At 47.9% G+C, this 24,142-nt stretch overlaps 6 protein-coding genes across 6 annotated transcripts in view; 2 read left to right on the forward strand and 4 right to left on the reverse strand.

Moving 5' to 3' along the window:
- LOC117591031 overlaps positions 1-16,049 on the reverse strand; it is a 60,559-nt gene extending 44,510 nt beyond the window's left edge. The window contains exons 1-5 of the mRNA XM_034284132.1: positions 15,811-16,049; positions 1,805-3,229; positions 1,040-1,748; positions 855-957; positions 634-771 (exon numbers count right to left, since the gene is read on the reverse strand). Of these exons, the coding sequence (XP_034140023.1) occupies positions 634-771; positions 855-957; positions 1,040-1,748; positions 1,805-2,836 (1,982 nt within the window). The 5' untranslated portion in view covers positions 2,837-3,229; positions 15,811-16,049. The remainder of the gene's footprint in view (positions 1-633; positions 772-854; positions 958-1,039; positions 1,749-1,804; positions 3,230-15,810) is intronic.
- Positions 16,050-17,325: 1,276 nt separating this feature from the next.
- Positions 17,326-18,040, reverse strand: LOC117591151 (dynein light chain 1, axonemal). Its single transcript, XM_034284266.1, has 3 exons — positions 17,860-18,040; positions 17,688-17,799; positions 17,326-17,629 (listed from the first exon to the last, which is right to left on the reverse strand). The coding sequence occupies exons 1-3, from the start codon at positions 18,009-18,011 to the stop codon at positions 17,327-17,329; spliced, it is 567 nt and encodes a 188-aa protein (XP_034140157.1). The 5' UTR covers positions 18,012-18,040; the 3' UTR covers position 17,326.
- A 79-nt stretch (positions 18,041-18,119) lies between these two features.
- On the reverse strand, positions 18,120-20,507 carry LOC117591055 (nucleolar GTP-binding protein 1). Its single transcript, XM_034284159.1, has 3 exons — positions 20,348-20,507; positions 19,942-20,216; positions 18,120-19,881 (listed from the first exon to the last, which is right to left on the reverse strand). Exons 1-3 carry the CDS (start codon positions 20,393-20,395, stop codon positions 18,243-18,245), a joined length of 1,962 nt encoding a protein of 653 aa, XP_034140050.1. The 5' UTR covers positions 20,396-20,507; the 3' UTR covers positions 18,120-18,242.
- Positions 20,508-20,997: 490 nt separating this feature from the next.
- LOC117591143 (protein lethal(2)k10201) lies at positions 20,998-21,917 on the forward strand. The gene has a single exon (XM_034284254.1). The coding sequence runs from the start codon at positions 21,197-21,199 to the stop codon at positions 21,878-21,880; it is 684 nt and encodes a 227-aa protein (XP_034140145.1). The 5' UTR covers positions 20,998-21,196; the 3' UTR covers positions 21,881-21,917.
- LOC117591166 (dolichyl-diphosphooligosaccharide--protein glycosyltransferase subunit 4) lies at positions 21,877-22,474 on the reverse strand. The gene is made up of 3 exons (XM_034284290.1): positions 22,375-22,474; positions 22,073-22,181; positions 21,877-21,988 (listed from the first exon to the last, which is right to left on the reverse strand). The coding sequence occupies exons 2-3, from the start codon at positions 22,171-22,173 to the stop codon at positions 21,967-21,969; spliced, it is 123 nt and encodes a 40-aa protein (XP_034140181.1). The 5' UTR covers positions 22,174-22,181; positions 22,375-22,474; the 3' UTR covers positions 21,877-21,966.
- A 335-nt stretch (positions 22,475-22,809) lies between these two features.
- LOC117592260 (putative gustatory receptor 59b) lies at positions 22,810-23,990 on the forward strand. The gene is made up of 2 exons (XM_034285906.1): positions 22,810-23,751; positions 23,814-23,990. Exons 1-2 carry the CDS (start codon positions 22,810-22,812, stop codon positions 23,988-23,990), a joined length of 1,119 nt encoding a protein of 372 aa, XP_034141797.1.
- The last annotated feature ends 152 nt before the right edge of the window (positions 23,991-24,142 follow it).

The following is a 24,142-nucleotide window of genomic DNA, read 5'->3' on the forward strand; positions in this document are numbered from 1 at the left end:
TTTCCCCTCAACGAGGGGACCAAACCCAGCATCCAGCACCCACCACCCCTTCAGCATCGCATAACGAAGAACAACATGCCGACAACCATTGCTGGATTTTTTGCAACGGAAGTTGCCTCCTGGCAATGGAGCAACACAGAAAAAAAGAGAGAGAGCAGCAGGAGGCGGAGCAGCAGCAAAAATAACAACTGGCGGCAGGCTGCACATTGGGTTGACAGTCAGGGCCAGCCACCCACTGCTCCAACTGTTTGCACAAAAGCTTGTCAATCAATTTTTGCCTGCTCAGTGTCACCCACCTCCACCCCTAGGGAGCAGGCTGACTGCCACATTAGGGGCATTATTTGGCCCATGTCCAATCGTCCAATCGCCAGGACATTTATTAGTGCAGCTCAAGGCCATCAGCGGGCCCCTTTGTTGCCGTTGCACCTGTCCATCCAACCATCCAACAACCATCCATCGGCTGGACAATTATTTATGTGCTCTCTGATCATTTCTCAAATCAAGCAATGGGCAGCAAGCGCTTTGTCCTCGCCTTGAAAGGATTTAAAGACTAAAGGGGAACGAAGAGGGGAGCGACACAAAGGAGGGAATCAAGAGATTTTCCAACTGGACTGCCCCGAAATGGACTCTCACCGATGCTTGCGTCGATGTCTCTGATGACCGCCGGGCACCATCTGCTCAAGGTCGTCGATTTTATCAGCATCTGTGTCCAGATCCAGCTCCATGTCCAGCTGCAGGTCGCAGGGTGAGTCCACGCCGTAGGGGCATTGTCTGCGGGGGAGCAGGAGTCGGAGGCAAAGGATAATAAATGACATTAGCTGGAAGTCGTTTCCCTTTAGTGTGCCTGGACTTACATGGCCTGCGAGCCGGGTGTGAGGCCGAGCACGTGCACATATTGCTGTAGGCCACTGGGCGTGGGGTAGACCAGCGCTGGATCCGAGCAGCGATGATGGCGCTCTAAAAGGGAATTAAATGTTGAATGATTGAAGCAGCTTTATGGGAGTGCTCTGCGCTCTGTGCCCTTTGGCACAGTACTTACTGTACTTCCGCTTCCGTCGTCGGTACTCGTCATCGCTGCCCGTGCTCTGAGCTGCCATGGCAGTCGCAGCGGCTGAGGGCAGCGCGGCTTTGTAGCTATGTGCCTGTCCCTGTCCCTGTCCGTTTCCCTGTCCTTGAGTCTGACTCTGTGCGGACTTCTCTTTTGCCGTCTTGGCTGCACTGCAGCAGCCCGTGGGCGCCACACTGGAGCCCGTCGAAGTGGACGTCATTCGGTGCAGCTTCTCCTGTGCCAGTCCCGGCGGAGGCCTTGCCCTGACTCCTCCGTTCTCCATAGGAATGATCACCGCGCCTGTGGCCACTGCTGGCCGCACATTCAGCAGTCCGGTGCTGCGCGACTTGAACCGCTCCTGCTCCCTGCCTGCCGCCGATGTGGGCGTATTCGCGTAGCTGGGCGTGGCATGCAGCGACTGTGAATCGCTTTGGGCCAGCACCGTGCTGACGGTCACATTGGCGCTGTCCTCCGAGGTGTTTTGGCGGGAGAAGTAGCGCGCGTAGGCCGCTCCCTCGAAATCGCTGGCCGCCAAACCAGCGCTGTCCGTGCAGGAGATTTGCTTGGGCAGCAGCCGCTTGCGTTGCGGCAGCAGCACGGGGCCCGGAGCGGGTGCGGGTTCAATCTCCACGGCCACATGTGGCGGCGGCGGGGGTGCAGGTTGCATGGCCAGACTGGAGGGAACATTGATGTGCAGGCGCTGTGGAGAGACAGAAATTAGAGGCAGGAACAGCGAGATGTGGACCCCTTACTCACCGCTTGTTGTGGTGCTGGCAGCGGAAAGGAGCGCACCACATGCCGCGGAAAGATCGGACTGCATTGGGCACTGATCGACTTGGCCTCCAGGATGCGCAGCCGCTTGGCCAGTCGCAGTCGATCCCGCGTGTCCGCATCGGCAATGATTTCGGCACCGCCAAAGCTGACGGTGCAGCGGGAGCTGGAGTAGGAGAGGCTCTCGATGCTGCCGCGCAGCGAGCCGGTCAGACTGTCATCCGCCAGCGTGGAGCTGTGCAGCACGCCGCCACGCTCCGCTGTTATCACCGTGGCAGTTGCTGTGGCAGTCGTCGAGGTATTATCATAGCCGGCACCCACCGGCGGCAGTAGTTCCGACTCGCCGTTGGTCGTTGTGGAATGTTTGGCCAAGCGCACGGCCCGTCGTCTCTCCTGTTCCTCCTCGTCCTCGGAGCTGCCGGAGCGCCGTGGCTGGGGCTCCACCTTGGCTGGGGTGTGCGTGTGGGTTTGGGCATGGACCAGCAGGCTGTGGCTGTGCCTGGCTTGGGCCTGGCCTGGCCCCGCGGCCGATGAGGTGCTCAGCGAGTTGCTGGCCAGGCTATCCTCCAGCGGTTCCGCGCTCTTCCCTTGGCAGGGCAGCGACGCGTTCACCGATCCGGAAGCCACTTCGATGTCATCCTGCGGCTTGGCTTTGCCTTTGGGTTTTGTTTTTGCTTTGGCTATGGCTGCTGCAGCTGGATGCTCCGCGGGTGCGGATTCTTCTTCCCGACTGCCCCGTCTTCCGCCGCCAAAGAGTTTGCGTGGCAGAAAGATGCGACCAATGGACTTGCGTTTCTTGGCCCGCTTGGCACGCTTGTGCTCCTCGTAGTCACGCTTCAGGGCCTGCATCTTGTGCTCCACCAAAGTGCTGAAGACCGCCTCGTACGTGAGGGCACGCTGCAGATCCAGCAGGATGTCATTCGTGGAGACAGCCTTGTCGATTTTGGTTAAAAGTCGCAGCGACTCCTGGGCCCCATGCCCGCTGGCGCCACTGTTGCTATCCTCCGCGTCTGCCATGATGCGGATGGGCGACTCTTTGCCTCTCCTCAATGGTTGGGCGCTCTCTCTGTTTGCTGTTGTTGCTCTGCCACTTGTTTGCGACTATTTGCATCCTCCTCGAAGCGTTGACTTTGACGTTCTCGTTGACACGTTGATCGGTTTGTCCTCGAGGCGTGCCTCCTGCTGCTGCTGCTGCTGCTGCCACCCGTCATCTGGCTGGGGCTGAGGGGTTTGGTGTCACCGTTGGCAGCGCCGCATCTCCTTCACGGCTGACAGTGTTCTGCTGCTCCTCCTCTCCTTTTTTTGCTGTATTTTTTTCGTCAATTGCCTTTCAATGGAGCTTCCCTTTTGTGTGCCACCAGCCGATGGCTACGTAAGTGGCGCTTACCGGCAACGGGCTGCAACTGGCACCTGCAACAACGGCAACAAGATATTAGATTCACGCCAATTCAACAGACTCAATAGACAATCATCGCATTCAATCCCCCATTCCGTATCATGCCCAGCACAGACCCTCACTCTGCCAACCCATCAATAGTCAAGGACGCAAAAGGCTGGGCTGTGGAGCAGGGGGTGGCCACGTTTGCCAATAGTTTTGCTCACTTCTCTGGCTATGGCTGCTGGCTCGTGCTCGCGTCTGCCTCCATTATTCATGAGTGTAACAGATTTCTACTTGTTGCACGCACACCCACCCAAGCCAACACAGACTCACCCACACAGAGAGACAGTAGCACACCCACACTGTCATATGTGCATACGCATAAAAGCCTCCGTTCTCCTCCGTTGAGTTCGCCAGTGATGGGCGACTTTTTTTTGGCAGTTTTCCAGCACGCTTTTTTATGGGAAATAATTGAGGGATTTAAATGAATTTCTATGCAATTTAAATGTGTTTTAAATTAGTTTCTAGCTGATTCTTAACTTACTAAATTCCGCTCTCTAATGAAAGTAAGATTCCATTAAGAATGTCTGAAAACCATCTCGAACCCATAATTATTCAAAGATAATTCAAACATCTATTCAGCAGGCACAAAATATTTACCAAGCACACATCCAATCGATATAAAGAAACAGTATAAGTTATAAATTCCCAATATAAATGAGAAATGTGTCAAATTTAAAGCTAACTTAAAACAGCAAAATGCAAGCCAAGCGAGCATCACTGATTCAGCGAGTGCCGCTGTGTGCCAGAGTGGTGTAGGGGGAGGGGAGTAGCGGTATCAATAACGAAGCTGAAGCTGAGCTTACTGCCCGCCCTATCTCTCACTCTCTCTCCCACTCTGTTTGTGTGCTCGTGTGTGTGTGCATTGCATCTGTTTTATCCCGCCTGTTCTGAGTGCCTAGGGAGCTTGTGCCGGCGACAGGTCTCCCTGATGGCCTCAAATGCGCTTTCTACGGCTCTTATAAACACACAAAAAGAAATATGTATAAATACATATGAATGTAATGTATGCATGTCTGCCTGCTTCCAAATAAAAAACTACAATGGAAATGGATATTGTTTTCATTTCCGCAGTTCATAGTCAGAGCCATAGCCGTAGTACGCCCACCCCCACTGTAGTGTAACCGTTGTCGCTGCCATTGCCATAGCATGATGGTGTGCCGTAAACGTTGTCGTTCTCGTTTCTGTTGTGTTGTCGTGCACGCTGTTGCAGGCGCAGTCATGTTCATGCATTTCATGCAAATGACACACAAAAGGGACGCCACAATGGGTGCCAGCAACAGCACCAGCACCAAAGTAGAGATGATTAAATGCAAAATACAAATAGAAAAAAGTAAAAATGGCAAAGAACATGTCCAAGGCGGGTCCCACCCCACACGCTCAACTAAATACCATATGGCAGTGGCTAATTAAACGTTATAGCTGAGTAATAGAAAAAGTTTGAAGCCGGCAGTTTGCATAAATTTCCGTTGACTGAATTAACAGAGTCAGGTCCGGACCCAGTCCCAGCCCCAGCCCCAGCCACATCCTCCAGCAGTCAAAGTCGCACACAGAACACAGAGAGAAATAAACGAGCGGAAATCTAATATTCATAGTTGATTCCATTAGGGTTTGGGGTGCGGGTTGAGGTTTAGCCAATTTACAGCTTTACAGCTTTGAGCCTTTTTTTCGGCCAGAGAGCAATCTGTGTGTTGACAGACAAAATTCTTGTAATAATAATTGCTGGAAAGCGGATTATCTCCACTCCGAACAAAGAGAACAATAAGGCGGGAGAGAAGGAACGAGTTTAAGAGTTGCAGTGAACACACACGCACACAGAGAGAACAATGGGAAGTCCAAGTTAGCGATGCTTAGGCTGAGACTCACCTTTATTAAACACACCTTGCCGTTAGCCCTCTCTCAGGCAATCCAAAAATAAATCATTGGAGGACATAAAGAGAAGCCAGGCAAAAATTATAACTGTTGCTGCTGCCACAGCCGCAAATGTAAATAACAGTTAACAGCGGCAACAGCTGTCGTTTGTCTGCTGCTGCCGTCAACTGAGGCAGCGACAGAGACCAGGGCCAATGCTCAACAGTTGTGCAGAAGCAGAACGAGAGCGTAACAGAGTAAGAGCGAGAGAGCGCTGCGCCACTTCTGTTAACTAAGGCCTAGTTGTGCTGTTAAGGTGCGCATGTTAATGTTAATGTGTAAACCATGCCCTGCTGCTGCTACTGCTGCTTGTTGCTTGCTGTGTAAACATTTTATCTCGTGTCTGTCCCATTTTCTCTTGCTGTTTGTGTGTGTGCGCGTACAACGGAACTTTTTAGCCAAAGTAGTTGGCAGTTTTTTTCTGCATTAAACTTATGCGATTCTACTTATTTCATAGTTTGTGCGAGTAGTTTTGCCTGTAATCTTCTCGTCCTGCCATCCTTCTGCTGGTGTCAATGACAAGCAGAACAGAAGATGTCTCGTAATTGCAGCAATATGCAAATTAGCTTGTAGTTAATGGATCAACATCTACAACAGGAGGATCTCTGCACTACATTTATTTTACAAATAAATAAATGGAAACACAAACGGCAGACATTTGTACTTGAAATTGTGTTTTCGAATGTTTGCCTTCAGTTGGAACATTTAACGGACATGCAATAAACCAAATCCAACAACAAAGCAAAATCGCTATGTGCCGGACACCCATGATAATAAAGCACAAAATTCCGCTTCCGACGTTTGGCTGTGGCCTCGACCGTTATCCTGCCATAGTCCACACAGTGCCAACCATAAATATGTGCATGCATATATAATTGTTAATAATTTCGCAGTACAATTACCCGCGCTCAAATCAAGAATGGAATAGTAAATGCAAATGCCCGGAGCTGCAGTCAGAGTTGGAATTGGAATGGAGAAGCGAATGGAGAAGAGCGGTAGAGAGGAGCAGAGAGTAGGCAGAGAGTGGGCAGAGCACGGCGTGTGTGGGAGCTGAATTCGGCGCTTAAATTTAATCAACTTTCCCGTTGGTCGCTGCTGCTGCTGCTGCTACCGACACCAATGCCCGATGCTCTTGGCTTTGGCGGTGCGGGGCTGGGGCTGGCGTGTTGTTCAATTATTGACGCTTCCACTCTCGCTGCTGACGCTGTCCTTCGCAGAAAAATAAAAGACAGGGCAAACTAACAGCAGACCAAAATCCCGAAACACACAAAAGCCGTAGCGGCAAATAAAACATGCACATGGCTTGAAACACACACAAGCAAACACAAACAAATAAACACAAGCACAAACACATGACACCGAAATGAAACGAAACGAGAGAGAGTTGTCCGAAAAGTGAAACACTGAGAAGAGTTCCCGTTCCCCTTTTCACTTATGTTTTTTTTTTTTGCTGCTTCACAGTTTCGTGTCTCATTTTACAGTGGCACGACCTTTGAAATTAGAGTTCTGAAATTTTGTTTTCTTTTTGGTTTTTGTTTTTTGTCCATCGGTGTGTACAAGAACGGCACACATACAAATGAGTCCTTGGCCGCAACGAGCCCCGTCCTCTCGGCCTGTGCGCGACCTCAGAAAAGTGCAGCAACAGAAGGAGCACCATGGCAGCCCAGCCCAGCTGAGTCGAGCAACTCAGCAGCCCAGCAGCCCAGCAGCCCAGCAGCCCAGCAGCCATCAACGTGTCAGATAATTAGTGAAAACCGTCTGTGAAGAAATGTCTGTCTGTCGCCAGGTCCAACTGTCCGCACCAACATCTACATTCACATACACAGCCACATCCCCCACATCTATGCCCACGTCCAGTGGCAATGCCATGCTATGTAAACCGAAGCCATGCACAATGGGATGGCAGTGCGAAAACTAGAGACAAAATTGAGATTTTATATATTTAAAGTAATATTTTAGAGCTGCCCCTTAGCGAAAAGCTTTTTGCTTTCCTTTTTGCCTTTGCTTTTCTTAATTTTAAGCACTTATTGCCTGCTTTCATCCCATGGTGCGACTTGCTGTGCCTTTGGCCCAGATGAGACGCCGTTTGAAATGCAGGATGACAGTTTTACGACACACACATACTCACACGCATGCATATTCAGAACCCTGCTCCATCTCTGCTTTGGCATGCAGTTGTCACTACAGTTACATCCGTGCCGTGCTGTGACAACCGTAGACATTGCCAGCGTTGCCTTTGCTGCTGCCTCTGCCTCGTGTTGGCTGCTGCTGTGGCTCCAAGTTCAAATATGAGCTGTCTGCTGGGCAGGCAAGGGATCTCCTCTGGCACACCACGCCACCAAGCAACGTTTGGCCTTGAACCTTGACCCAACACACACCAGCTTCGGATCAATTTCGGGGATCATTGAAATGAGAATGGGACTCCCATGGGGAATGCGTCGCACGCGGTTTGTTTATTGATCCAAGTTGGGGCCAGCCAACTGGTATTTATAGACGTTTCACCATCGGATCAGCAGGCAACATCAATCAGTCGGCTTCTGCAATGCCCCCCAGCAGACACGCCAACCCCCGACCCCTGCCCAGCCACGATTCATCATTGGCACAAATCAAACTATCAAATGGTGCGGAGATGGTGTTGGTTTTGGAGGTTGATATAAACATGCTACCAATCTGGGACTAAATATTTACACGTCGCGTTTGCTGTTTTCATTTGGTATTTACTTTGCCTCGCAAACGCCTTGCGGCCCCTGCCGGCTGCCCAGCCGCTTTTCTTTTGTTCTGCCACAGCGATTCCATTTTCATTTTCAATTCGATTCGCCTCGCTCCGCTTTCGCCTCGATTCGCTTCGATTGGTGTGGCTGTGGCTTGTGTTCATGCGTTTGGCATTTTCATGAATGGCCATCGGGTGGTGGGCGTTCGCCATTGTCTGGCAGCCGCCACAACAACAACAAGCGAAAGCAATTAAATACCTTTAACTTTTCCGGTTAATTTTGCTGTTTAATTTACTCGCACAATGCCATGTATACAGAGGAGTACTCGTGCACACAGCAGCAAAATACTTATAGAAGGAAATTCAGGGGCAGACATATTGCGTATACGCATGGTGGCACACATAATTGGGGTATACCCAGTGGGGCAGTGGCAGCATCGCAGGCATGTCCTTGCCCAGTGAAAGGGAAAGGTCAGCAGAGAGACAGCAACACAGAGAGAGAGAGAGAGAGAGAAGGCAAAAAATGAGGCTCGTTTTTCCATTAATTTCCAGTGAAAATCATGAGTGCCTTCGATTTCCGATACTCCTCCAAGCTGTTCGAGCAACACGATGATTCGATTACTTAGGGGAATTTGTTGGTTCAATTTTAATCATTTAGTAAGAAAATTGTGTAATAAAAAACACCAAAAGCCACTTGCCACCTGCCCAACTCTTGATCTAAACAATTCTGTGTAGCAAAAGAGCAAAGCACTTTCGTTATGTTCCGTGGCAAACGGTCCGACGCTGCAATATTTATATTGTTGTTGTTTTAAAGTGTTTCTCTTGGCGCTGCTCGGACGCTCTGTAATGTTGTTGTTGCTGTTGTTGCTGCTGCTTCTGGTGTTGGTAATGGCGCCACATTTGTTCACGCAGCAATACAAACGGAGAAGGGGATACGCGGCGGAGGGTTGCCTGGGGTGGCAGCACTCAAATGACAATCGATTTGCGAACGCAAAGAGCGTAAATACAAATCAAATATGCATTACACAATTGGCCAGCTCCTGGTTGGGGTTTGCCCCCGGACTGGGTTGGATTGGTCTGTGGTCTGCTGTCGAGTGCACAGCACAGGCCTTGGCCCTACAGGCTCACAGCTACAGTCCAAAACTAAAACTTTTACAGGGAAAGTTTAAATGGGGAGAGAAGATTCTTTCGCTCCCTTATGCTGCTGCTGCTGCTGCTGCTGCTGATTTCTCTCTTACTTATTTGTGCCAAAAACTTGCCTATAAATTCTAACGACGCGGCCAAGAGGAGAGCGAAAACGTGAGGCACAACATCAGGCAGGAAGGCGCCAACATCTGGTGTGGAAAGTTTCTCACGCATTTTAGTACAATTTAATTGCAGACGTTTAGCGGCTAGAGCCTGAGGCATGTGGCAGCAGGAAAGCTTATGTGTGGCTTCCCCATCCGTTGTGCTATTAATTAGAACGCTCCCACACACAGCTACACCCACACCCACGCGAGACGCGCAAATTTATGGCTTTTTATCGCTGCAACAAGTTTATCTCGTCTTCCTGCTAACGGACGCTCATTACGAACCCAAAAATGTAGCCATGGACGAGGAGAAGAGGAGCGGAAGTGGAGCAGCGCAGAGCAGACGACGTTGGGCTGCTCTTAATAGATGAATGGCGCTGCTAGGGCGGGGCGGGAATGCCCCCTGACTGCGCACAAAAAATATCCATTCAGCCGAGAGTAAACAACATTTTTCTTCCCCCTTGTTTTTTCGCACAGATTTGTGGGCTTTGTGGAGCTACTTTTCTGCCAGACTGAGCTGCCAGTTAATATGCAGAAAATTGTTTAAAAATCCAAAGATCAAATAATAAGAGTGTAGCGGGGCATTTCGTGCATTATTCAATTATAATTATAATCATGTTTTACCCAAGTGCAATGATTAAATTTTCCCGAGCAATGGAGCTCATCATTGAGTTGTTCATCTAACAAACTTGTGCACATGCCACAAGGCGTTGTTTATGTTGATTAAGCACAGATTTTGCTTGCCACATATCAGAGGAAAGTGTCGGAAAACCAGCAGAGGGAAGGAGCATAAAAGTCACACACAAAAATCATTTATATTCGTCTTTTTGGCTTGTGCAGTTTTCCCAGCCAGTTGGAAATTTGCTACCAACATTTGTTGGCTATTTCTAAGCGAAATCTGAGCTGAAGCAAGATAAATCGAATATCGCTGACACTTTTTCAACTCCAAATTAATGAGTTTTTGGCACGTCTGCTGCTGGAAGTCGAATATCGATTGGAGGTTCGTTCTTTCGCCCGGAGGCTGCCACTTGCTGGACACTCAAAAGCCACTTGACTGCAGAAATTTGCTGGCAAAATCAAATCCAATGAACATTCAATTTCCACGCTTCATAGTCACGCTTTTACTTTCAGGAATCCTGCATACATGTTTACATATTTACATACATCACATGTACATCACATATGTACATATCATGTAAGAAATATGTGTAGAAACGAAGAAAAGTTGGCCATTGGTTGTACCCCAAGCCAGGGGCCCAGGGGCCACGGGTAGGCGCTGCCGCTTATCCTTGAGATATAAACTGACATTCAAGCAACTCGGGCGTATGCATAGCACTCACACAAACACACATAAAAGGGGGAAACACAAACACAAACATAAACATGGTGCAACCTTGCAACATGCGTTTGCCACCAAAGACATTTGCACTCTCTCTCCCTCTCTCTCCTTCGCTGACATGTTGGCTTTTCAGTCAATTGCATTGACTAGAGATGGATGGCTGGGTTGGAGCGCACCATTAAGGGGAGCATTACGAAGAGCAGAGCGCTACTAGAAATATGCTAAATATTGTGCCCATTAATGCCACATTAATTCCGGCTGATTCGTGTCACGTAGCCTTTCGCTTAGCGGAAATTTGTACAGCAAATGTGTTGTAAAAGTAACAAAAATTGAATAGAAATTATGTGAAAAAAGATAAACGAGAGAAACCTATTTGTAAACCTGCATTTTAAACGCGCCACAGATTAGCGTGTGTGTGGCACGTGTGGCAAGGCAAATCAACAGCTAAATCAACACGACAGACAATCCCCCCCAGCAGCAGCAGCAGCAGCAGCTAAACTGTTCGCATACAAAATGTAAAGCAATTAAATTAAATTGCATTTATGTATGTAGGGAGAGAGGGAGAGCAAAAGAGAGAGGGAAAGTGGGAAAGAGAGGCAAAAACGTGTCCTCTTTACGAGCTCCTCTTTTGTCTTGCCTCGCCGTCGTGTGAATGTTATCGCTGCTGTTCGCTGGCTGCTGCTCCTGCTGCTGCGTTTTTATTGAAATTAAATTGTTCGTGTTAAATTTCACTGCCACAAATTGTTGGCCAGCATGTGTGTCTCCCTGTCTCCCCTTCCGTGCACACACACACACACACACACTGTGCGACCATGTTGCATGTTAGTCAATGTCACCTGCCCCTCATCTGGCCCATTTTGTGGCCTGCTGTCTCTGCGTGGCTGGTGGCAGGGTAGATATGTGCGAGCAATGTGGCTGGCCACGTTTTTTGCTGCCTCTCTCTCTCTCTCTCTCTCTCTCTCTGTCCGTAGCTGTCCGCTCTGTCCGTCTCTGCCTGTATATTTGGCCTTTAGAATGCCGAGAATGAGCAGCAGCAGCAGCAGCAGCATCCACTTTTAAAGACGAACTGCCTTATGCATATTCATGGCATAGGAGGCCATTTCTGGTGCTTGCTGCAATTAACTCAACAGGGCTATGCTGTCCGCCACTCGAAAGTCGCACTTGAAGCACTCTTTAAGCCACGCAAAGAATGTGCGGACGGGGAATACCTTTATGAATGTCTAATGCCAGGCAATCCTGCAGGAATCGCTGATGCTGCTGCGTGTGGTTCCAGTTTGGACTTTGCTGATTGCTTAAAGGCTTCTTACTCTTACCCGCTGAGTGCTTAATGGCAATGTCCTGGAACTGGGTCATACCTTAAATTGTGTATGGCGCTGGCGGCCAAAAAACTTCAGCACAAGGCCGACACAGCGCAGCGCAACCAAGACAAAAAGTTGATCAAGCGAGGGAATTCTTGAAGCTAAGGCAGGGTCTTGCATTCTCATTAAAATTTGACTAAATTTGAGTAAAGTTTTAAATGGAAAAAACAATTTATAAATCCCCAAATAATTGGCTATCCATTCATTAATAAATCCAAATATTACCCAACCAAAAAGTGCATTTCAGCCAGTCAAAACTCTTCTGTATCTCCGCTCAAATGCTAAACACAATTGGCTATCTCGCTGCTGTTTGACTTTCATTGAGAGAAAATTGCACTTGCTGTTGATTTTGCGTAATTGAAATTCCAGTTCTAATACGAATTAGAATACGGAGGGGATGTGCAGTGCCGCAATTTTAAGCTGCAGCTAAAATTCTTGTTGATTTACGAATTTCCCTGACACTGGCGTTGTGGCGTTGATGTTTGCTGTGGCTTTTTGTTTGATTAAATATTTGCTTAAATTGTGGTTAAATTGCAGACTCAACTCCTCTTCGTTGAGTGTCCTTGAGTTTCCCCCCTTTTAATGCTAATTTGCATTTTGTCTGCCTCTGCCAGCCTCTGCTCGTAGCCAATTGAATGACACAAAAAATAGTTGCCAAAAGACAAGAGAAAAAGAGAGAGAGAGAACAGCATTTTTCCGCTCACTTTGCGACTTTTTATGCAGCCAGCCAGCCTGGAGGAAGCTGTGGGTTAAGGCAAAGATCCATTCAGGTCATGCGATTTATTGGCCAGCCGCAATTTGCATTTAATATGAATGTTTCCCATGATTTATTGACCAATATCCTGTGTGTTCTGCATAAGGCATAAACATTATCCTCCTCCAATGGCTGAGCGCTCATCAATTAAGCAGCCAAAATGCGCAATGCAAATCTCAATGGGAAGAAAATGGCAATGGGAAAATATCAATGTCAGGTCAGTTTAGCCTATTTAAAAATCAAATCAACACAAAGCCAGGGGCACAGAGCGAAGACCACAGAATGCGATGCTCCCGCTCGTATTTCATTTTGGCCCCTGGGTGGGCTTTGCTTTTGCCAAAACAAGGGGACATCTACATATGGTCTGTGGCACGCTGCAGAGCTGGGGCAACGTCTAATATATTGCGCTGCGACATATATCGATGATTAAGGAGTCCGTCCGCTGTCCGCCTTTGTTCGTGCGTGAAAGAAGTTCCATGGAGCAGCAGGAAAAATCGCATAAACCCGGTGCCACATACAGATGTATGTACATATTTATGTATTATTTATCCCTCCAACACAATACAATATGTTGCCAAATACATGCCATACAGGAACGCACGAACAACGTGCAAATGTATCTACATATGTAAATATGTATTTATGTATGTACAAATGTATAGGTGTGTACATCCCGTTAAACATCTGCCATATTCCCACACACAACAAAAAGCGTCGTCTCCCAGCATTTGAGGAGCATTGGTGCTCGGTCAGGCGCGTTTGCCAGCTTCCAAGGCCCACAGCCGACAGCCGGAATCAAACACACACACAAATATTTATTTTGCAAGCCCAAATGTAGGCCCATGCACAGATTTTCATAAAGAAAACTTTCAAATGAGTTTCCATTGAAACGCCCTAATGCTAAATTAAGGCATGCCGCCGCCTGCACCCGTTGCGTTGCTGGTCCGAAACCATCAGCAAGTTTATATGGCAGAAAATGAGACGTCAGACATGTGTCACATGCACACACACACACACACACACCAGCACACACACATGCAGTAGAAGCCGGAAAATTCCTGTAAAAAAAAGAGATTATAATGAACGAGCCACAGAGAAGAGCTTAAGACATCCATCTGCAAAAAAAAGTTTCAAGTTGTATTTTTTGGTTGTTACGAGAAAGTTGCCCCCACCACGACGCCCCCATCGCCTCGGCAGCTGCTTTTCTTTTGCTATTAATGTGCCAGAAAGAGATAGTTCGTATCTACCATAAGCAGCCCAAGAAGTATCTACCCAAAAAACCGATATGTCCATCTTCATCATCATTTCTTGTGCAGAAATTCAAGCACTAAATGGTTCGGGACCAGATGAAGTGCCTGTCCGGAACAGTCCGAATAACTCTCTCGACTCTACCCAATAAGCAAATTAAAAGTGCGTGTAATGGAGACTGAGGAAAAAACTCCGTTTGAAGTTCGGTCACAAGGGTACAGGGAAAGCGAAACACAAACAAAAGGTAAAACGAAATCGACCATATTCGAAATTGCCTTTATTTATTTTCATCCTTCTAATTTCTCTTAAGCTTCATTTTCTGTGTTTTTTTTGTTTTCACTCTTTCCTTGGGCAAGAGAGACAAATTGGCTTCCAAATGGGGTGTAGGTCGATAAGTAAATATACATACGAACTGAGGTGATTTCTCTTGTAAAAACACCTTAATCACATTTCACTTCAAAGAACCAACAATTGGCTGGCTGGCGGCTGTGTTTATGCTCCAACTAAACGTTTGTTTAGTGTACTTCCCCAAGTACAATTTATATGTAGTATAAATAAATAAGTGTGCTAGATGTGTACCCTGATTTGTTTTTTATAGTTTTGTGGGCGCCCCCGTGCCTGACAATTAATTGTGCATTAATTCGAATTAAGCCCATCTTTCGGCTGACAGACAAGTTGCCGCACATTTATTACAGTGAAAGCGTCCTGCATGTGTGTTGTGTTGGTCCTTCTCGGTGTAAGTCTTTCAACTAGCCAAGATAGTTGCAAAAACAACATCGAAATGTACTTATCGTGCGACAGTCAGACACAGTCTATTCTTATGATTTATCTGTGCTGCCAAAAATCTGACATACTTTGAGCCACCCCCACTCATGCAACACACACACACACACAGAGAGGTACTCAGAGTTGAGTTTGGCAGCGGCAACAGCTTCAACTTGTTGACGTTAGCCCAGCATCCCTGGCACTCCCCCAAGTGCTGGTGAGTGGGTGGGAGCAACAAAAAAAAAAGGCATTGGAACTCAACAAATTGTTGAATGTACATACACACATACACACATACAGACCCTATCTCTCTCTCTCTCTCTCTCAGTCACTTCCTCTGTCTGTGTGTGGGCGAATTTATATTATTTTTCCCTTCCTTGCTTTTACATGGGCAGAGTGAGAGACTTTCGAGTGTTGGACTAACTGTTTTGCGGCATGACATGCCAGAGCCCAAGGTCCAGGGTATATTAATAATAAGGTAAAGCCGTAACGCACTTCTGGTCGCATAATTTGGCTGCCCGTTTCCATCTGCTACAGGCCGACCCAACCTTGCCAAAGCTCGACCCCCGTGCCAGGGTGCCTGGTGCCAGTGAGATGGAACCGAGCCTCCGCTGGAATACAGGGAACGAAACAGCGTGGGCAAAGCAAAAGGAGAGACTCAAAGAATACCGGAACGAAACACGCCTGTTTCAGCCTGCCCCGCCAGCCCGACTGCCTACTGAAACGTTAAAGAGCAAATAAATGTCTCGAGGCAAACAAAACGAAAAAGATGAAGCAGAGAGGCTGAGTCTGGGCTGAGAGGGGCTAGAAAGAGCCGCAAAACTCCATGTACAGACATGCTCCTATACATAACACATACATGCATATATACATACGTATATGTATGCATGGCGATGCTCAAAGTAAAACATGGGCTGATGTTCTTGTTACCGTTACATTTCGGGTACTACTCCAAAAGAGTCAGAGCAGGACGGGACACTCGGGGAATACTCCGAAAAAAGAACGCAGAGAGCTGTTGACGTAGCTAACGGTACGCAACAGAGGGGCTCTGTATTTTTGTTGCTTTCCTTTTTACGATTCTTCTTTGAGCAATTTTTATGCCGTTAATTCTCGTCTCATCGCAAAAATTTGATTATGTTTTTCTTTTCTGAAGGGTTTTATGTTTTTTCAAATACTCACCTTCTTGTTGCTGCCTCGTTTGATGCGTATCCTCCTTTTTGGCTATTTATTTATCATTTTTATTAAATTTCTTTGCTTCTTTCTGGCTTTGCCATTTATTTATTCAACTATTTTTGTTGTTGTTGTTGGGCAGGCTGTTGAATCTTTGATGAACTCTGCCACACAGACACAAAACTCACACACTCACAAACACACGGTTGGTTGTCACTTTTTGGCACGGGGAGCCCGCGTCGTCTGAATTCTCGCCAAACACTGAAACGGCAGTTCCAGCCGAAAACAGAAGCATGCCCCGTACAGTTGTCTGTCTCTGCTAGATGTTTGCCGTAGCATATTCCGTTACATTGACGTTTTGTGCAGACGAAACGGCACCAAGAGAGAGCGAGAAATAAGCGTTTCCAAGAACGGCGCCCAATAACAGCATTGTCTCTGCTGCTCGCGTTAACAGTGCTCTGTTACTCTCTGGGCATTGGCTAACAGCGATTGCATTACGAGCAACCTTTATCCAATCTGGCTAGCCTTTAGTCTCTTATTTATATGCTGTTGCATATTTGAAGCTCCCCCCACCCAACCCCTTGCACAAGGAGCATCTGTTTTCCATCACACGCATGAGTGTGTGTGTGCTCCTGTGTCAGGAGTGGGTGGCACTGGGAATGTGTGCCGCAAACTGTTTACGATCCATGCTGCTAAGTAGTCCTGTAGTTTCCGCGTGTGTGTGTGGGGAGCGTTTTATGGGTCCTGCTTCCGCCACCCGAGCGGAAAAAATCTTACTTCAGGCTTTGCACACACAAGTACACAAACACAAATACACAGAGTGGGAATATGCAAAACGGTTGCTTATGTTATTATAGGAAACCGCATGCTTGGCATACAGCGTGGGTGGGAAGTTGGGGTTCGCTTTTTATGCGTTTATTTAAAGAAACCATAAAAACTATAAGGAAATATGCCGCACACTTTCCCAAGCACATGTTGCCCGAGAGTTTCAGGAGGCTCCAAGGAGAGCAGACCAGGGAATACACAGGGAGCCCATCAGCACGTTTATGCAGTGTCCGTGGGTAATGTGTGTTCGGCCAATTCTCGCTGTGGGGCTTGTTGGGAGTGCAATTAGATATCATAGAATTCGCTTACAGCGCACTTCGCTTAGGTTCTTCTTTTATTAGCGTTAGTCAGAACCTCTAACTTTAGTTGAAGCTGCTTACGCGTCTAGACTATGACTGAGTGAGATGCACAACAATGCCGCCACACGAGGCTGAAACTGGATACTGGCACTGTAAGTGCCACTGCTGTCGCTGTTAAGTGCCAGAGCAGAAGAGCAGCCTTGAGACTGTCGGCTTAACAGCGACACTCCTGTTAACAGAGATGTCCTAAAAAGTTGGCCAATAGGTCAGTTACACTGCAGTGCCAAGCGCACCAGCAATGCGTTCTGGCATTTGACGCAGCGCTACACAGTTTTTTGCCTGTTAAGAAATTCATTTTCATTAACAGCCACTGAGAGAAATAGTGGAGTTTATTCTGTCAATTACAGCTGCGGCTCATCATTGAGCACCACGGGCTCGCCATCCAGCTTGCGTATGGTGGGCAGCCGTTTGATGCACTCCACACGCCACGAGGCATCGTCCAGGCCCTCGGAGAGGGGATTACCCACAACAACCAGATCCTCCAGCGACTCTATCTCGGCCAGGCGATTGAACTCGGACCAATCCTTGATCAAATTGTTGCTTATGTACAGCACCTTTAGGCACTTGAGCGTGGTGAGGCCCTTGATTTTCTCTATGAGATTGTAGCTGAGCCACAGCTCCTCGAGAGTCTCGGCAACGGCTTCCTAGGGGTATAGACGAACGTAAAAGTGGATGATTTATCTATGTGTTTGCTCTACCCACCAGACCCGATATCTGCTTGATATAATTTCGCGACAGGGACAACACCTTGAGGCACTTCATCCCCGACAAACCAAAGATTTTCTCAATCATATTCGTGGACATGCTAATGCGCCTGCAAATGGGAAACAATTCGTAATATGCCAGCATACTGCTGTGACTCCACGAATCTCACTCGCACTGCACCAGGGTGCCCAGTGTGGTGTCCATTTTCTCAATGGGCGGCCACTGGAACTGCAAATCAATGTCCTTGGCTGTCAGAGAATTCTGCTGCTCACGGTCCTCCCAACGTTTGAGAGCCTCCTTAATTGTGGTTGCTTTGGACATGCCTAAGCTTTAAAAATTTTCACTTTTATCCTCGGAATGGTACAGGAAATTTGTGGCAACTAAACAAGCAAAGCGGTTGCCAAGGGCAACGGGGAAGGACTTTACATATTTGTTGGAAATACAATCGTGTATTTGACAGATAATTGATAATTAAGATACATTCATTAGTTTATACAGAAGGAGGAGTTTGTACGCCAGGCTGGGATCATCCAGCAGGTGGAGTTTTGTTGCTTAACGACGATCCGTCTTGCCTGTGCCGCGCTTGCCAGAGTACAAATGACGCGGCTTCTTGGTACCAATGAAACGATCGGCCTCGCCCTTGAGTCCCCAGCCCATGGTGACCTTCTTGGCAATGTCGTGACGGGCCTTCAGCTGAGCCTTCTTGCGGATGGCGAGGTTCTTGATGCCCAGCGTGTCGCGTGTTGGTGCACGTTTGATGGGCTTGCCGGTTGACTTGACAATCGCCGATTCCTCCTTGTCGAGAAGCGGCACCTTGGGGTTCTTCTTGGAGCCAACGGCCACAACGCCGCGACGCAGATCCACCACAGACTTGGAAAAGTTTGCCGTCTTGCTGCCGGACATGTCCACGCCAAGGCCTTCCATGGTCTGGACCAGCTTGTTGACCGAACGATCGCGCACCTTCGGCTGCTTGTTGCGTGGGATGATCGGTTTGTTCTTTCTGGCCGTGAGACGCTTCTCGTCGCGCAGCTCGAAACGCTTGCCGCGGATCTGCTTGGCCATTTCGCGAATCTCCTTGAGGGTCTCGTCCATCGACATGTCTGACACGGCGTAGACGCCGCTCTCCTCCCGCAGTCCCTCTGCGCGCTCCAGCTCCTCCAACTTCTCGAAGATGTCGGGATCGATGTAGTCGGCAATGTTGCGACCTTGCCAGAACTCGGGTATCACATCGTAGCGCTCCTCCTCGGGTATCTCGCTGTAGTTCTTCTTCAGGTCGAGCGTGTAGTCGTCGCCCATCTCCTCCTCGATCTCCTTCTCCAGCTTGCGCTTGCGCTCCGCCTTCTCGGCGTTCTTTTCGAGACGGGACAGAGCCTGGTCGGGAATGCAGGGTGCGCGCACCTTCTCGTCACGCGGCGCTGGCATGGCCACGTGCAGGCGATTCAGAATGTTGTCCACCTTCTTGGTGCGCATCTTCTGGTCCACGCGATACGACAGCAGACGCTCGCAGGCCTCGGTCTTGACCTCCATGACGCCAGTCTCTTGAACGGTGGACATGAGGATGACCGGCACGTTCTTGTCTTCCTGCAGCTTTGTGATTATCTCCTGCCTCTCCTTGGGCAGATCCTCTGGCATCAGAATGTCAACCTTGTTGATGGCCAGAATCAAGGGCTTGTTGGTGAACAGCGGCTTGATGCTCTCGAACAGCGCCACCTGCTCCTCCAGCGAGTGTCCGCACTGCTCCGAAATGTCCATGAAGTAAAGCACACAGGCGCGCAAATGGGCCAGCGCCGTAATGGCCTGCATCTCGATAACGTTGCGCTCCTCGAGCGGATGATCCAGAATGCCGGGCGTGTCGATCACCTGCCAGCGCAGGTATTTGTAGTCTGTGTGGCCCACGTACAGGGATTTGGTGGTGAAGGCATAAGGCTGCACCTCGACATCGGCGCGTGTGATCTTGTTGATGAACGAGGACTTGCCCACATTGGGGAAGCCGCAGATGATGATGGTGCGCGAGTAGGGATCAATTGTGGGCATACGCGACAAATGCTGACGCACCTGCTCCAGGTACTGCAGGTTGGAGGCCTGACGCTTCAGGATGGTGGCCATGCGACCAAGGGCAGCCTTCTTTAGCTGCTTGCAGCGATACAGCGAGTCACCATACTTCAGCAGACGCACATAGTCCTTGGCCACGCTATGGAAATCAAAAGTTATGATGGCATTCACTGGTAGGGGGTCTTCAGGTGGTACTCACGTGTCTACCAAATGTCTGGCTGTGTTCAGCTGTCCCAGAGCCAATTTGTAATGGTCCTTATCGTACAGCACGTTCATCAGATCCGCATAGAAAGGATGCACATCGTCCAGCTTGGGGAAATCCTGTATGATCTGCGACAGACGGTCGTGGAAATTCTGTTGCGTGTATTTCACTTTGCGCGTGTAGAACGCCCGAATTCTCGATATCTTGTAGCCCTTGTGGACCACTGTGGGCGTCTTGCGCTGTGTCTTCGACAACATAATGTCGATAAAGTCCTAAATAGAGAATAGTTTAACATTATTTACTTGTTGCGCATTTGTAAACACCTTCACAGTGAGGTTATGTCGCCTCCCTCGGGGGTGCTTCGCTGGACATAACAACAAAACAAGGATTCACCCTCACTTACCTTGGCTGGCGGAACCACCATTATCTTTTTGAAGTTGTACAAACTCATTTTGTGCGGTTTTATTTATTTTCCACGCTTAAAAAAGGAAAATAAATGCGAATCTTGACAAAAACACCACGCGGTGTCTGCAATCGATTCGAAAAAGAGCGATTACAGATCAAATCTATCGTATGAACCTCAGAAATATAGCGAATCCTAAATCAATTTAGTTTAATTTGATATTCTATTTGATATTTCTGGAAGGATAAGACTTTCAGCACTAAGCATATAGTTTTATACGATGCATCACTCAATTCTCCATAAAATTGGCTAGCTTTTAGTCAAGGATTTACATGGATTCTTTACAAAATAAGTTGCAAACTAAATTGCAATTTTTACGAATTAGAGCTCACATGTGTGTGCAGTGCTGCCACCCCGCTGGAATTCTAACCAAGTGGCATATCTATATCTAAATCAATTTGCTTTATTCTGATATTCTATTTTATATTACGGAAAGGGTACAACTCTCAGCACTAAGAATATAATTTTAATCGAAGGATTTACATGGATTCTTTTACAAAATAAGTTTCAATCTAAATTGCAATTGTTACGAATTAGAGCTCACATGTGTGTGCAGTGCTGCCACCTTGCTGGAACTCGAACCAAGTGGCAATGCTATTGCGCATTAAGGGCACAAAAATGCATACAATTATTAAAAATATTGTTTAAAATGTTACCGCTGATCATAAATAAACAATAGGAAATAATAGTAAACTAACAGAAACTTCTATTCAACAGTTAATAAAAAATAGCGCAAAAATTAATCGGAATGCAAGTCTGTGGCTTTGGCAATTTCAAAACATAAACAAAATGGATACGCAACTAGCATCGTCGCCCTCGCCTTATCTTCTCACAAAAGAACAAATACTGCAAATGCTCAGTGAAGTGCCTGCAGGGTTTATGAAGCCGACGGTGCCACCTTCACCCGCTCCACCGCCATTCAAGAAGCTTGGAGTGCTTGTCGACGCGGATGACATTATCGACGCCAAGGAAGCCACTTCCAATAGGAGCAGCAACAACAACAACTACATTAACAGCACACAGTCCTATCTCTGCGCCGAGTGTAGACGCACACTGCCCACCGCCCACCTGTTGGATCTGCACATTGCCGAGCAGCATGATTTCTACTTTGCCGCCAGCGTGGAACGCGGCGATAAGCCGATGTTCGCCTGCTACCTGGAGGAGTGCGGCAGCAAGTTTCACACGCCGCGACAGCGCAAGGACCACTGCATCACGGCTCACAAGTTTCCGGTCAACTACCGCTTCGACCAGGATCACGGCCACGGCAAGACCAAGCACAAGAAGAACGATGAGTCCTCCATGGAGGTGGACGAGCTGCCGGCTGCTGGCCGCAAGGGTGTTCCATACATCAAAGCCTTCTGCTTCGGCCACAACACAATGCGCACGTTCAATACGCGCAAGGAGCGGCAGTCGGGTGACACGCTGGAGGATGTGCAGGACATGAAGAACGCCCTGGAGGACATTCTCGATTAGATTTACATAACTATTTATTTTGCGAATGAAGCAGCATTATAAGATAAACATATAGAGTTAATTTCCGTGCACACGATCATCATCCATCATTTCGCCTTTGGGCTAGCCCTTTAAATAAAATGAAAGAATTTATAATTGAAGCCGGCATTGTGCTTCTTCTTTCCTCTCGCCAGAAGTGGACTTAAAACTTACTTTCCCGTGTTGGCGTTGATGTAGTGATATGCCACCACCAACAGGAATAGAAACACGCCCAGCACGTTCGAGAAAATAGCCAATTGCACGTCGGTAATCATTTTGTAATCTGAAAGAATGTTGTAAACACGAAAAGTTGATGAGAAACGCCTGAAGAACAGTGACACGTCATGGGTGCGCAGAAATATCTATTTGGTTACGATCTCGAAGCAGTCTTTGGTTAAATATGTTGCTTTGGGCCTTGGCTGCTACTTTACACTAAGTTATAGCACTTAGTTTTTTTGTTAAAGTTAGTTTTTTACCTTTTTATGGGCGAAAAACGAGCGGCCGGGTTTTTGTGTACAATTATTGAAAGTATCGATAGCAAGGGAAAGTGTATCGATGTGTGTGTTGAAAGTGGCAGTGCTGCCATACTGCAAAATTGGTGCTGGTAAACGTTCGACGGTATTCAAATTATTTAAATTTAATTGAATAAACGCTAACGAAGCGTTTCCAGCCAGAAATGACTTTAAATAGCTGCAGCGGTAAACACTCGCTTGTTGTATATATCCCCTAAGTGTTAATCTGTCTGTTTAGATCAATGCAACGACTACCCTCAGTTATTTGTGCACTTATCGGCGTTGAGGAATCTCCAAAGCGACAATTAGTTAATTGTTTCCGCCATTACACACACAAATGGAAGGAGTTTCAGTTGCACAAGGATACCCAACGCTAGCAGTTACATTCGGGAGTAGATAATGGCGCGACTTTTGCTGCTGGACATATTCCAATGGTTCGCAATTCTCATGGGTTTGACCTCCTACCGATTTCGCGCCGATGAACTCATTCAAACGCCTCTCACCCGTGGCTACACGTTGATCGTTAATGTCATTCTGGTGACACTGCTGCCGGTGGTTGTGATTGCGACCAAAATCACCTGGGTGAACATGTGGCTGCCGAGTTATATGTGGCTCACGCCGATCGTTCTTTATGTCGTGAACTACGCGGTCATCGTCCAGACTCTGATCGCTCGCGCTCAGCGGGACAGCTTACTGATGGAGCTGCATCGTTTGATTGTGCAACTCAACGGGGAGATGGAGCGCGCTGGCAAACAGATGAGTGCGAAGCTGCGCAGGCTTTTCTATGCGAAATCCTTGACCCTGACTTACCTTTTCCTTTGCTATGTGCTGGGCGCCTGTCTGTACGATGGCCAATTCACGCTGCCCATGTGGCTGGCCTCGGTGCTGCTGAACAATGGCTACACCGTCCTCATTGCCACGCCGCATCTGTACTTTGTGTCCTTCTGGCATGTGGCGCGTGGATACGATTTCGTGAACCAACAGCTGGCGGAACTCATTGCCACACGCTCGCCCCTGGCCGCTGGCTATGCAAAGGAGCTGCGCAGCCTGTGGTCCCTGCACGCCAGACTCAGCCGCATGGCGCACAAGTTAAACAGAATCTACGGTCGTCAGATGCTGGCTTCACGCTTCGATTTCGTTGCTTTTACCATCATCAATAGCTATCTGGGCATCGTCTTCTCGCTGAGCAAACCCGCGCCCTTCTATGCGAAAGTGTATGGCGCTCTGCTGTGCTCCACGCGGACGATGGACTTTTTTATGACCGATTATATCTGCGATTTGGTGGCGCGGTATCAGAGCAAGCCGCAGCATAACATCAGCGAGGGAATCATGCGCAAGGAGGTGGGTAGCCGCCGGAGCACTCTGCGAACTTCCACTAACAATATTGTATCTTCGATTTGCAGCTCAGTTCATTTGTGATCTATCAGCATAGCATGACACTTAATTTAAAGGTTTGTGGTCTGTTCCCAGTCAATCGCAGGGAGTCGCTCAACATGATGGCCGCCATTCTGTGCCACTCTGTGCTGCTGCTGCAGTATCATCTGATGATGTCCGCTAAGCGGGAACGGCAATTGCAATAATACACTACAAATTTGTTAAATCGTTTCACTAATAACTGAATTTATTAGTAGTTTTTATCCTGATCTGCCGCTGTTATTCACAATTGCTTCAAATTGAATTTCAAATTCAAATTCAACAGATTCGATTGCTGATAAGCGATATTTTATCGAAG

Source organism: Drosophila guanche, unplaced genomic scaffold (assembly GCF_900245975.1).
Source record: "Drosophila guanche unplaced genomic scaffold, DGUA_6, whole genome shotgun sequence".
NCBI classification, from domain to species: domain Eukaryota; kingdom Metazoa; phylum Arthropoda; class Insecta; order Diptera; family Drosophilidae; genus Drosophila; species Drosophila guanche.

Bases quoted from the DNA above. Each gene is read 5' to 3' on its own strand.
- LOC117591151 (XM_034284266.1), bottom strand. From the start codon at position 18,011: ATGTCCAAAGCAACCACAATTAAGGAGGCTCTCAAACGTTGGGAGGAC. The intron at 17,800-17,859 runs GTGAGATTCGTG...TCCCATTTGCAG, and splicing joins GGCACCCTGGTGCAGTGCGA to GCGCATTAGCATGTCCACGA. The intron at 17,630-17,687 runs GTGGGTAGAGCA...CTATACCCCTAG, and splicing joins TCAAGCAGATATCGGGTCTG to GAAGCCGTTGCCGAGACTCT.
- LOC117591055 (XM_034284159.1), bottom strand. From the start codon at position 20,395: ATGAGTTTGTACAACTTCAAAAAGATAATGGTGGTTCCGCCAGCCAAG. The intron at 20,217-20,347 runs GTAAGTGAGGGT...TTCTCTATTTAG, and splicing joins TGGTGGTTCCGCCAGCCAAG to GACTTTATCGACATTATGTT. The intron at 19,882-19,941 runs GTGAGTACCACC...TGATTTCCATAG, and splicing joins GCCAGACATTTGGTAGACAC to CGTGGCCAAGGACTATGTGC.
- LOC117591143 (XM_034284254.1), top strand. From the start codon at position 21,197: ATGGATACGCAACTAGCATCGTCGCCCTCGCCTTATCTTCTCACAAAA.
- LOC117591166 (XM_034284290.1), bottom strand. From the start codon at position 22,173: ATGATTACCGACGTGCAATTGGCTATTTTCTCGAACGTGCTGGGCGTG. The intron at 21,989-22,072 runs GTAAGTTTTAAG...TTTTATTTAAAG, and splicing joins ATCAACGCCAACACGGGAAA to GGCTAGCCCAAAGGCGAAAT.
- LOC117592260 (XM_034285906.1), top strand. From the start codon at position 22,810: ATGGCGCGACTTTTGCTGCTGGACATATTCCAATGGTTCGCAATTCTC. The intron at 23,752-23,813 runs GTGGGTAGCCGC...TTCGATTTGCAG, and splicing joins AGGGAATCATGCGCAAGGAG to CTCAGTTCATTTGTGATCTA.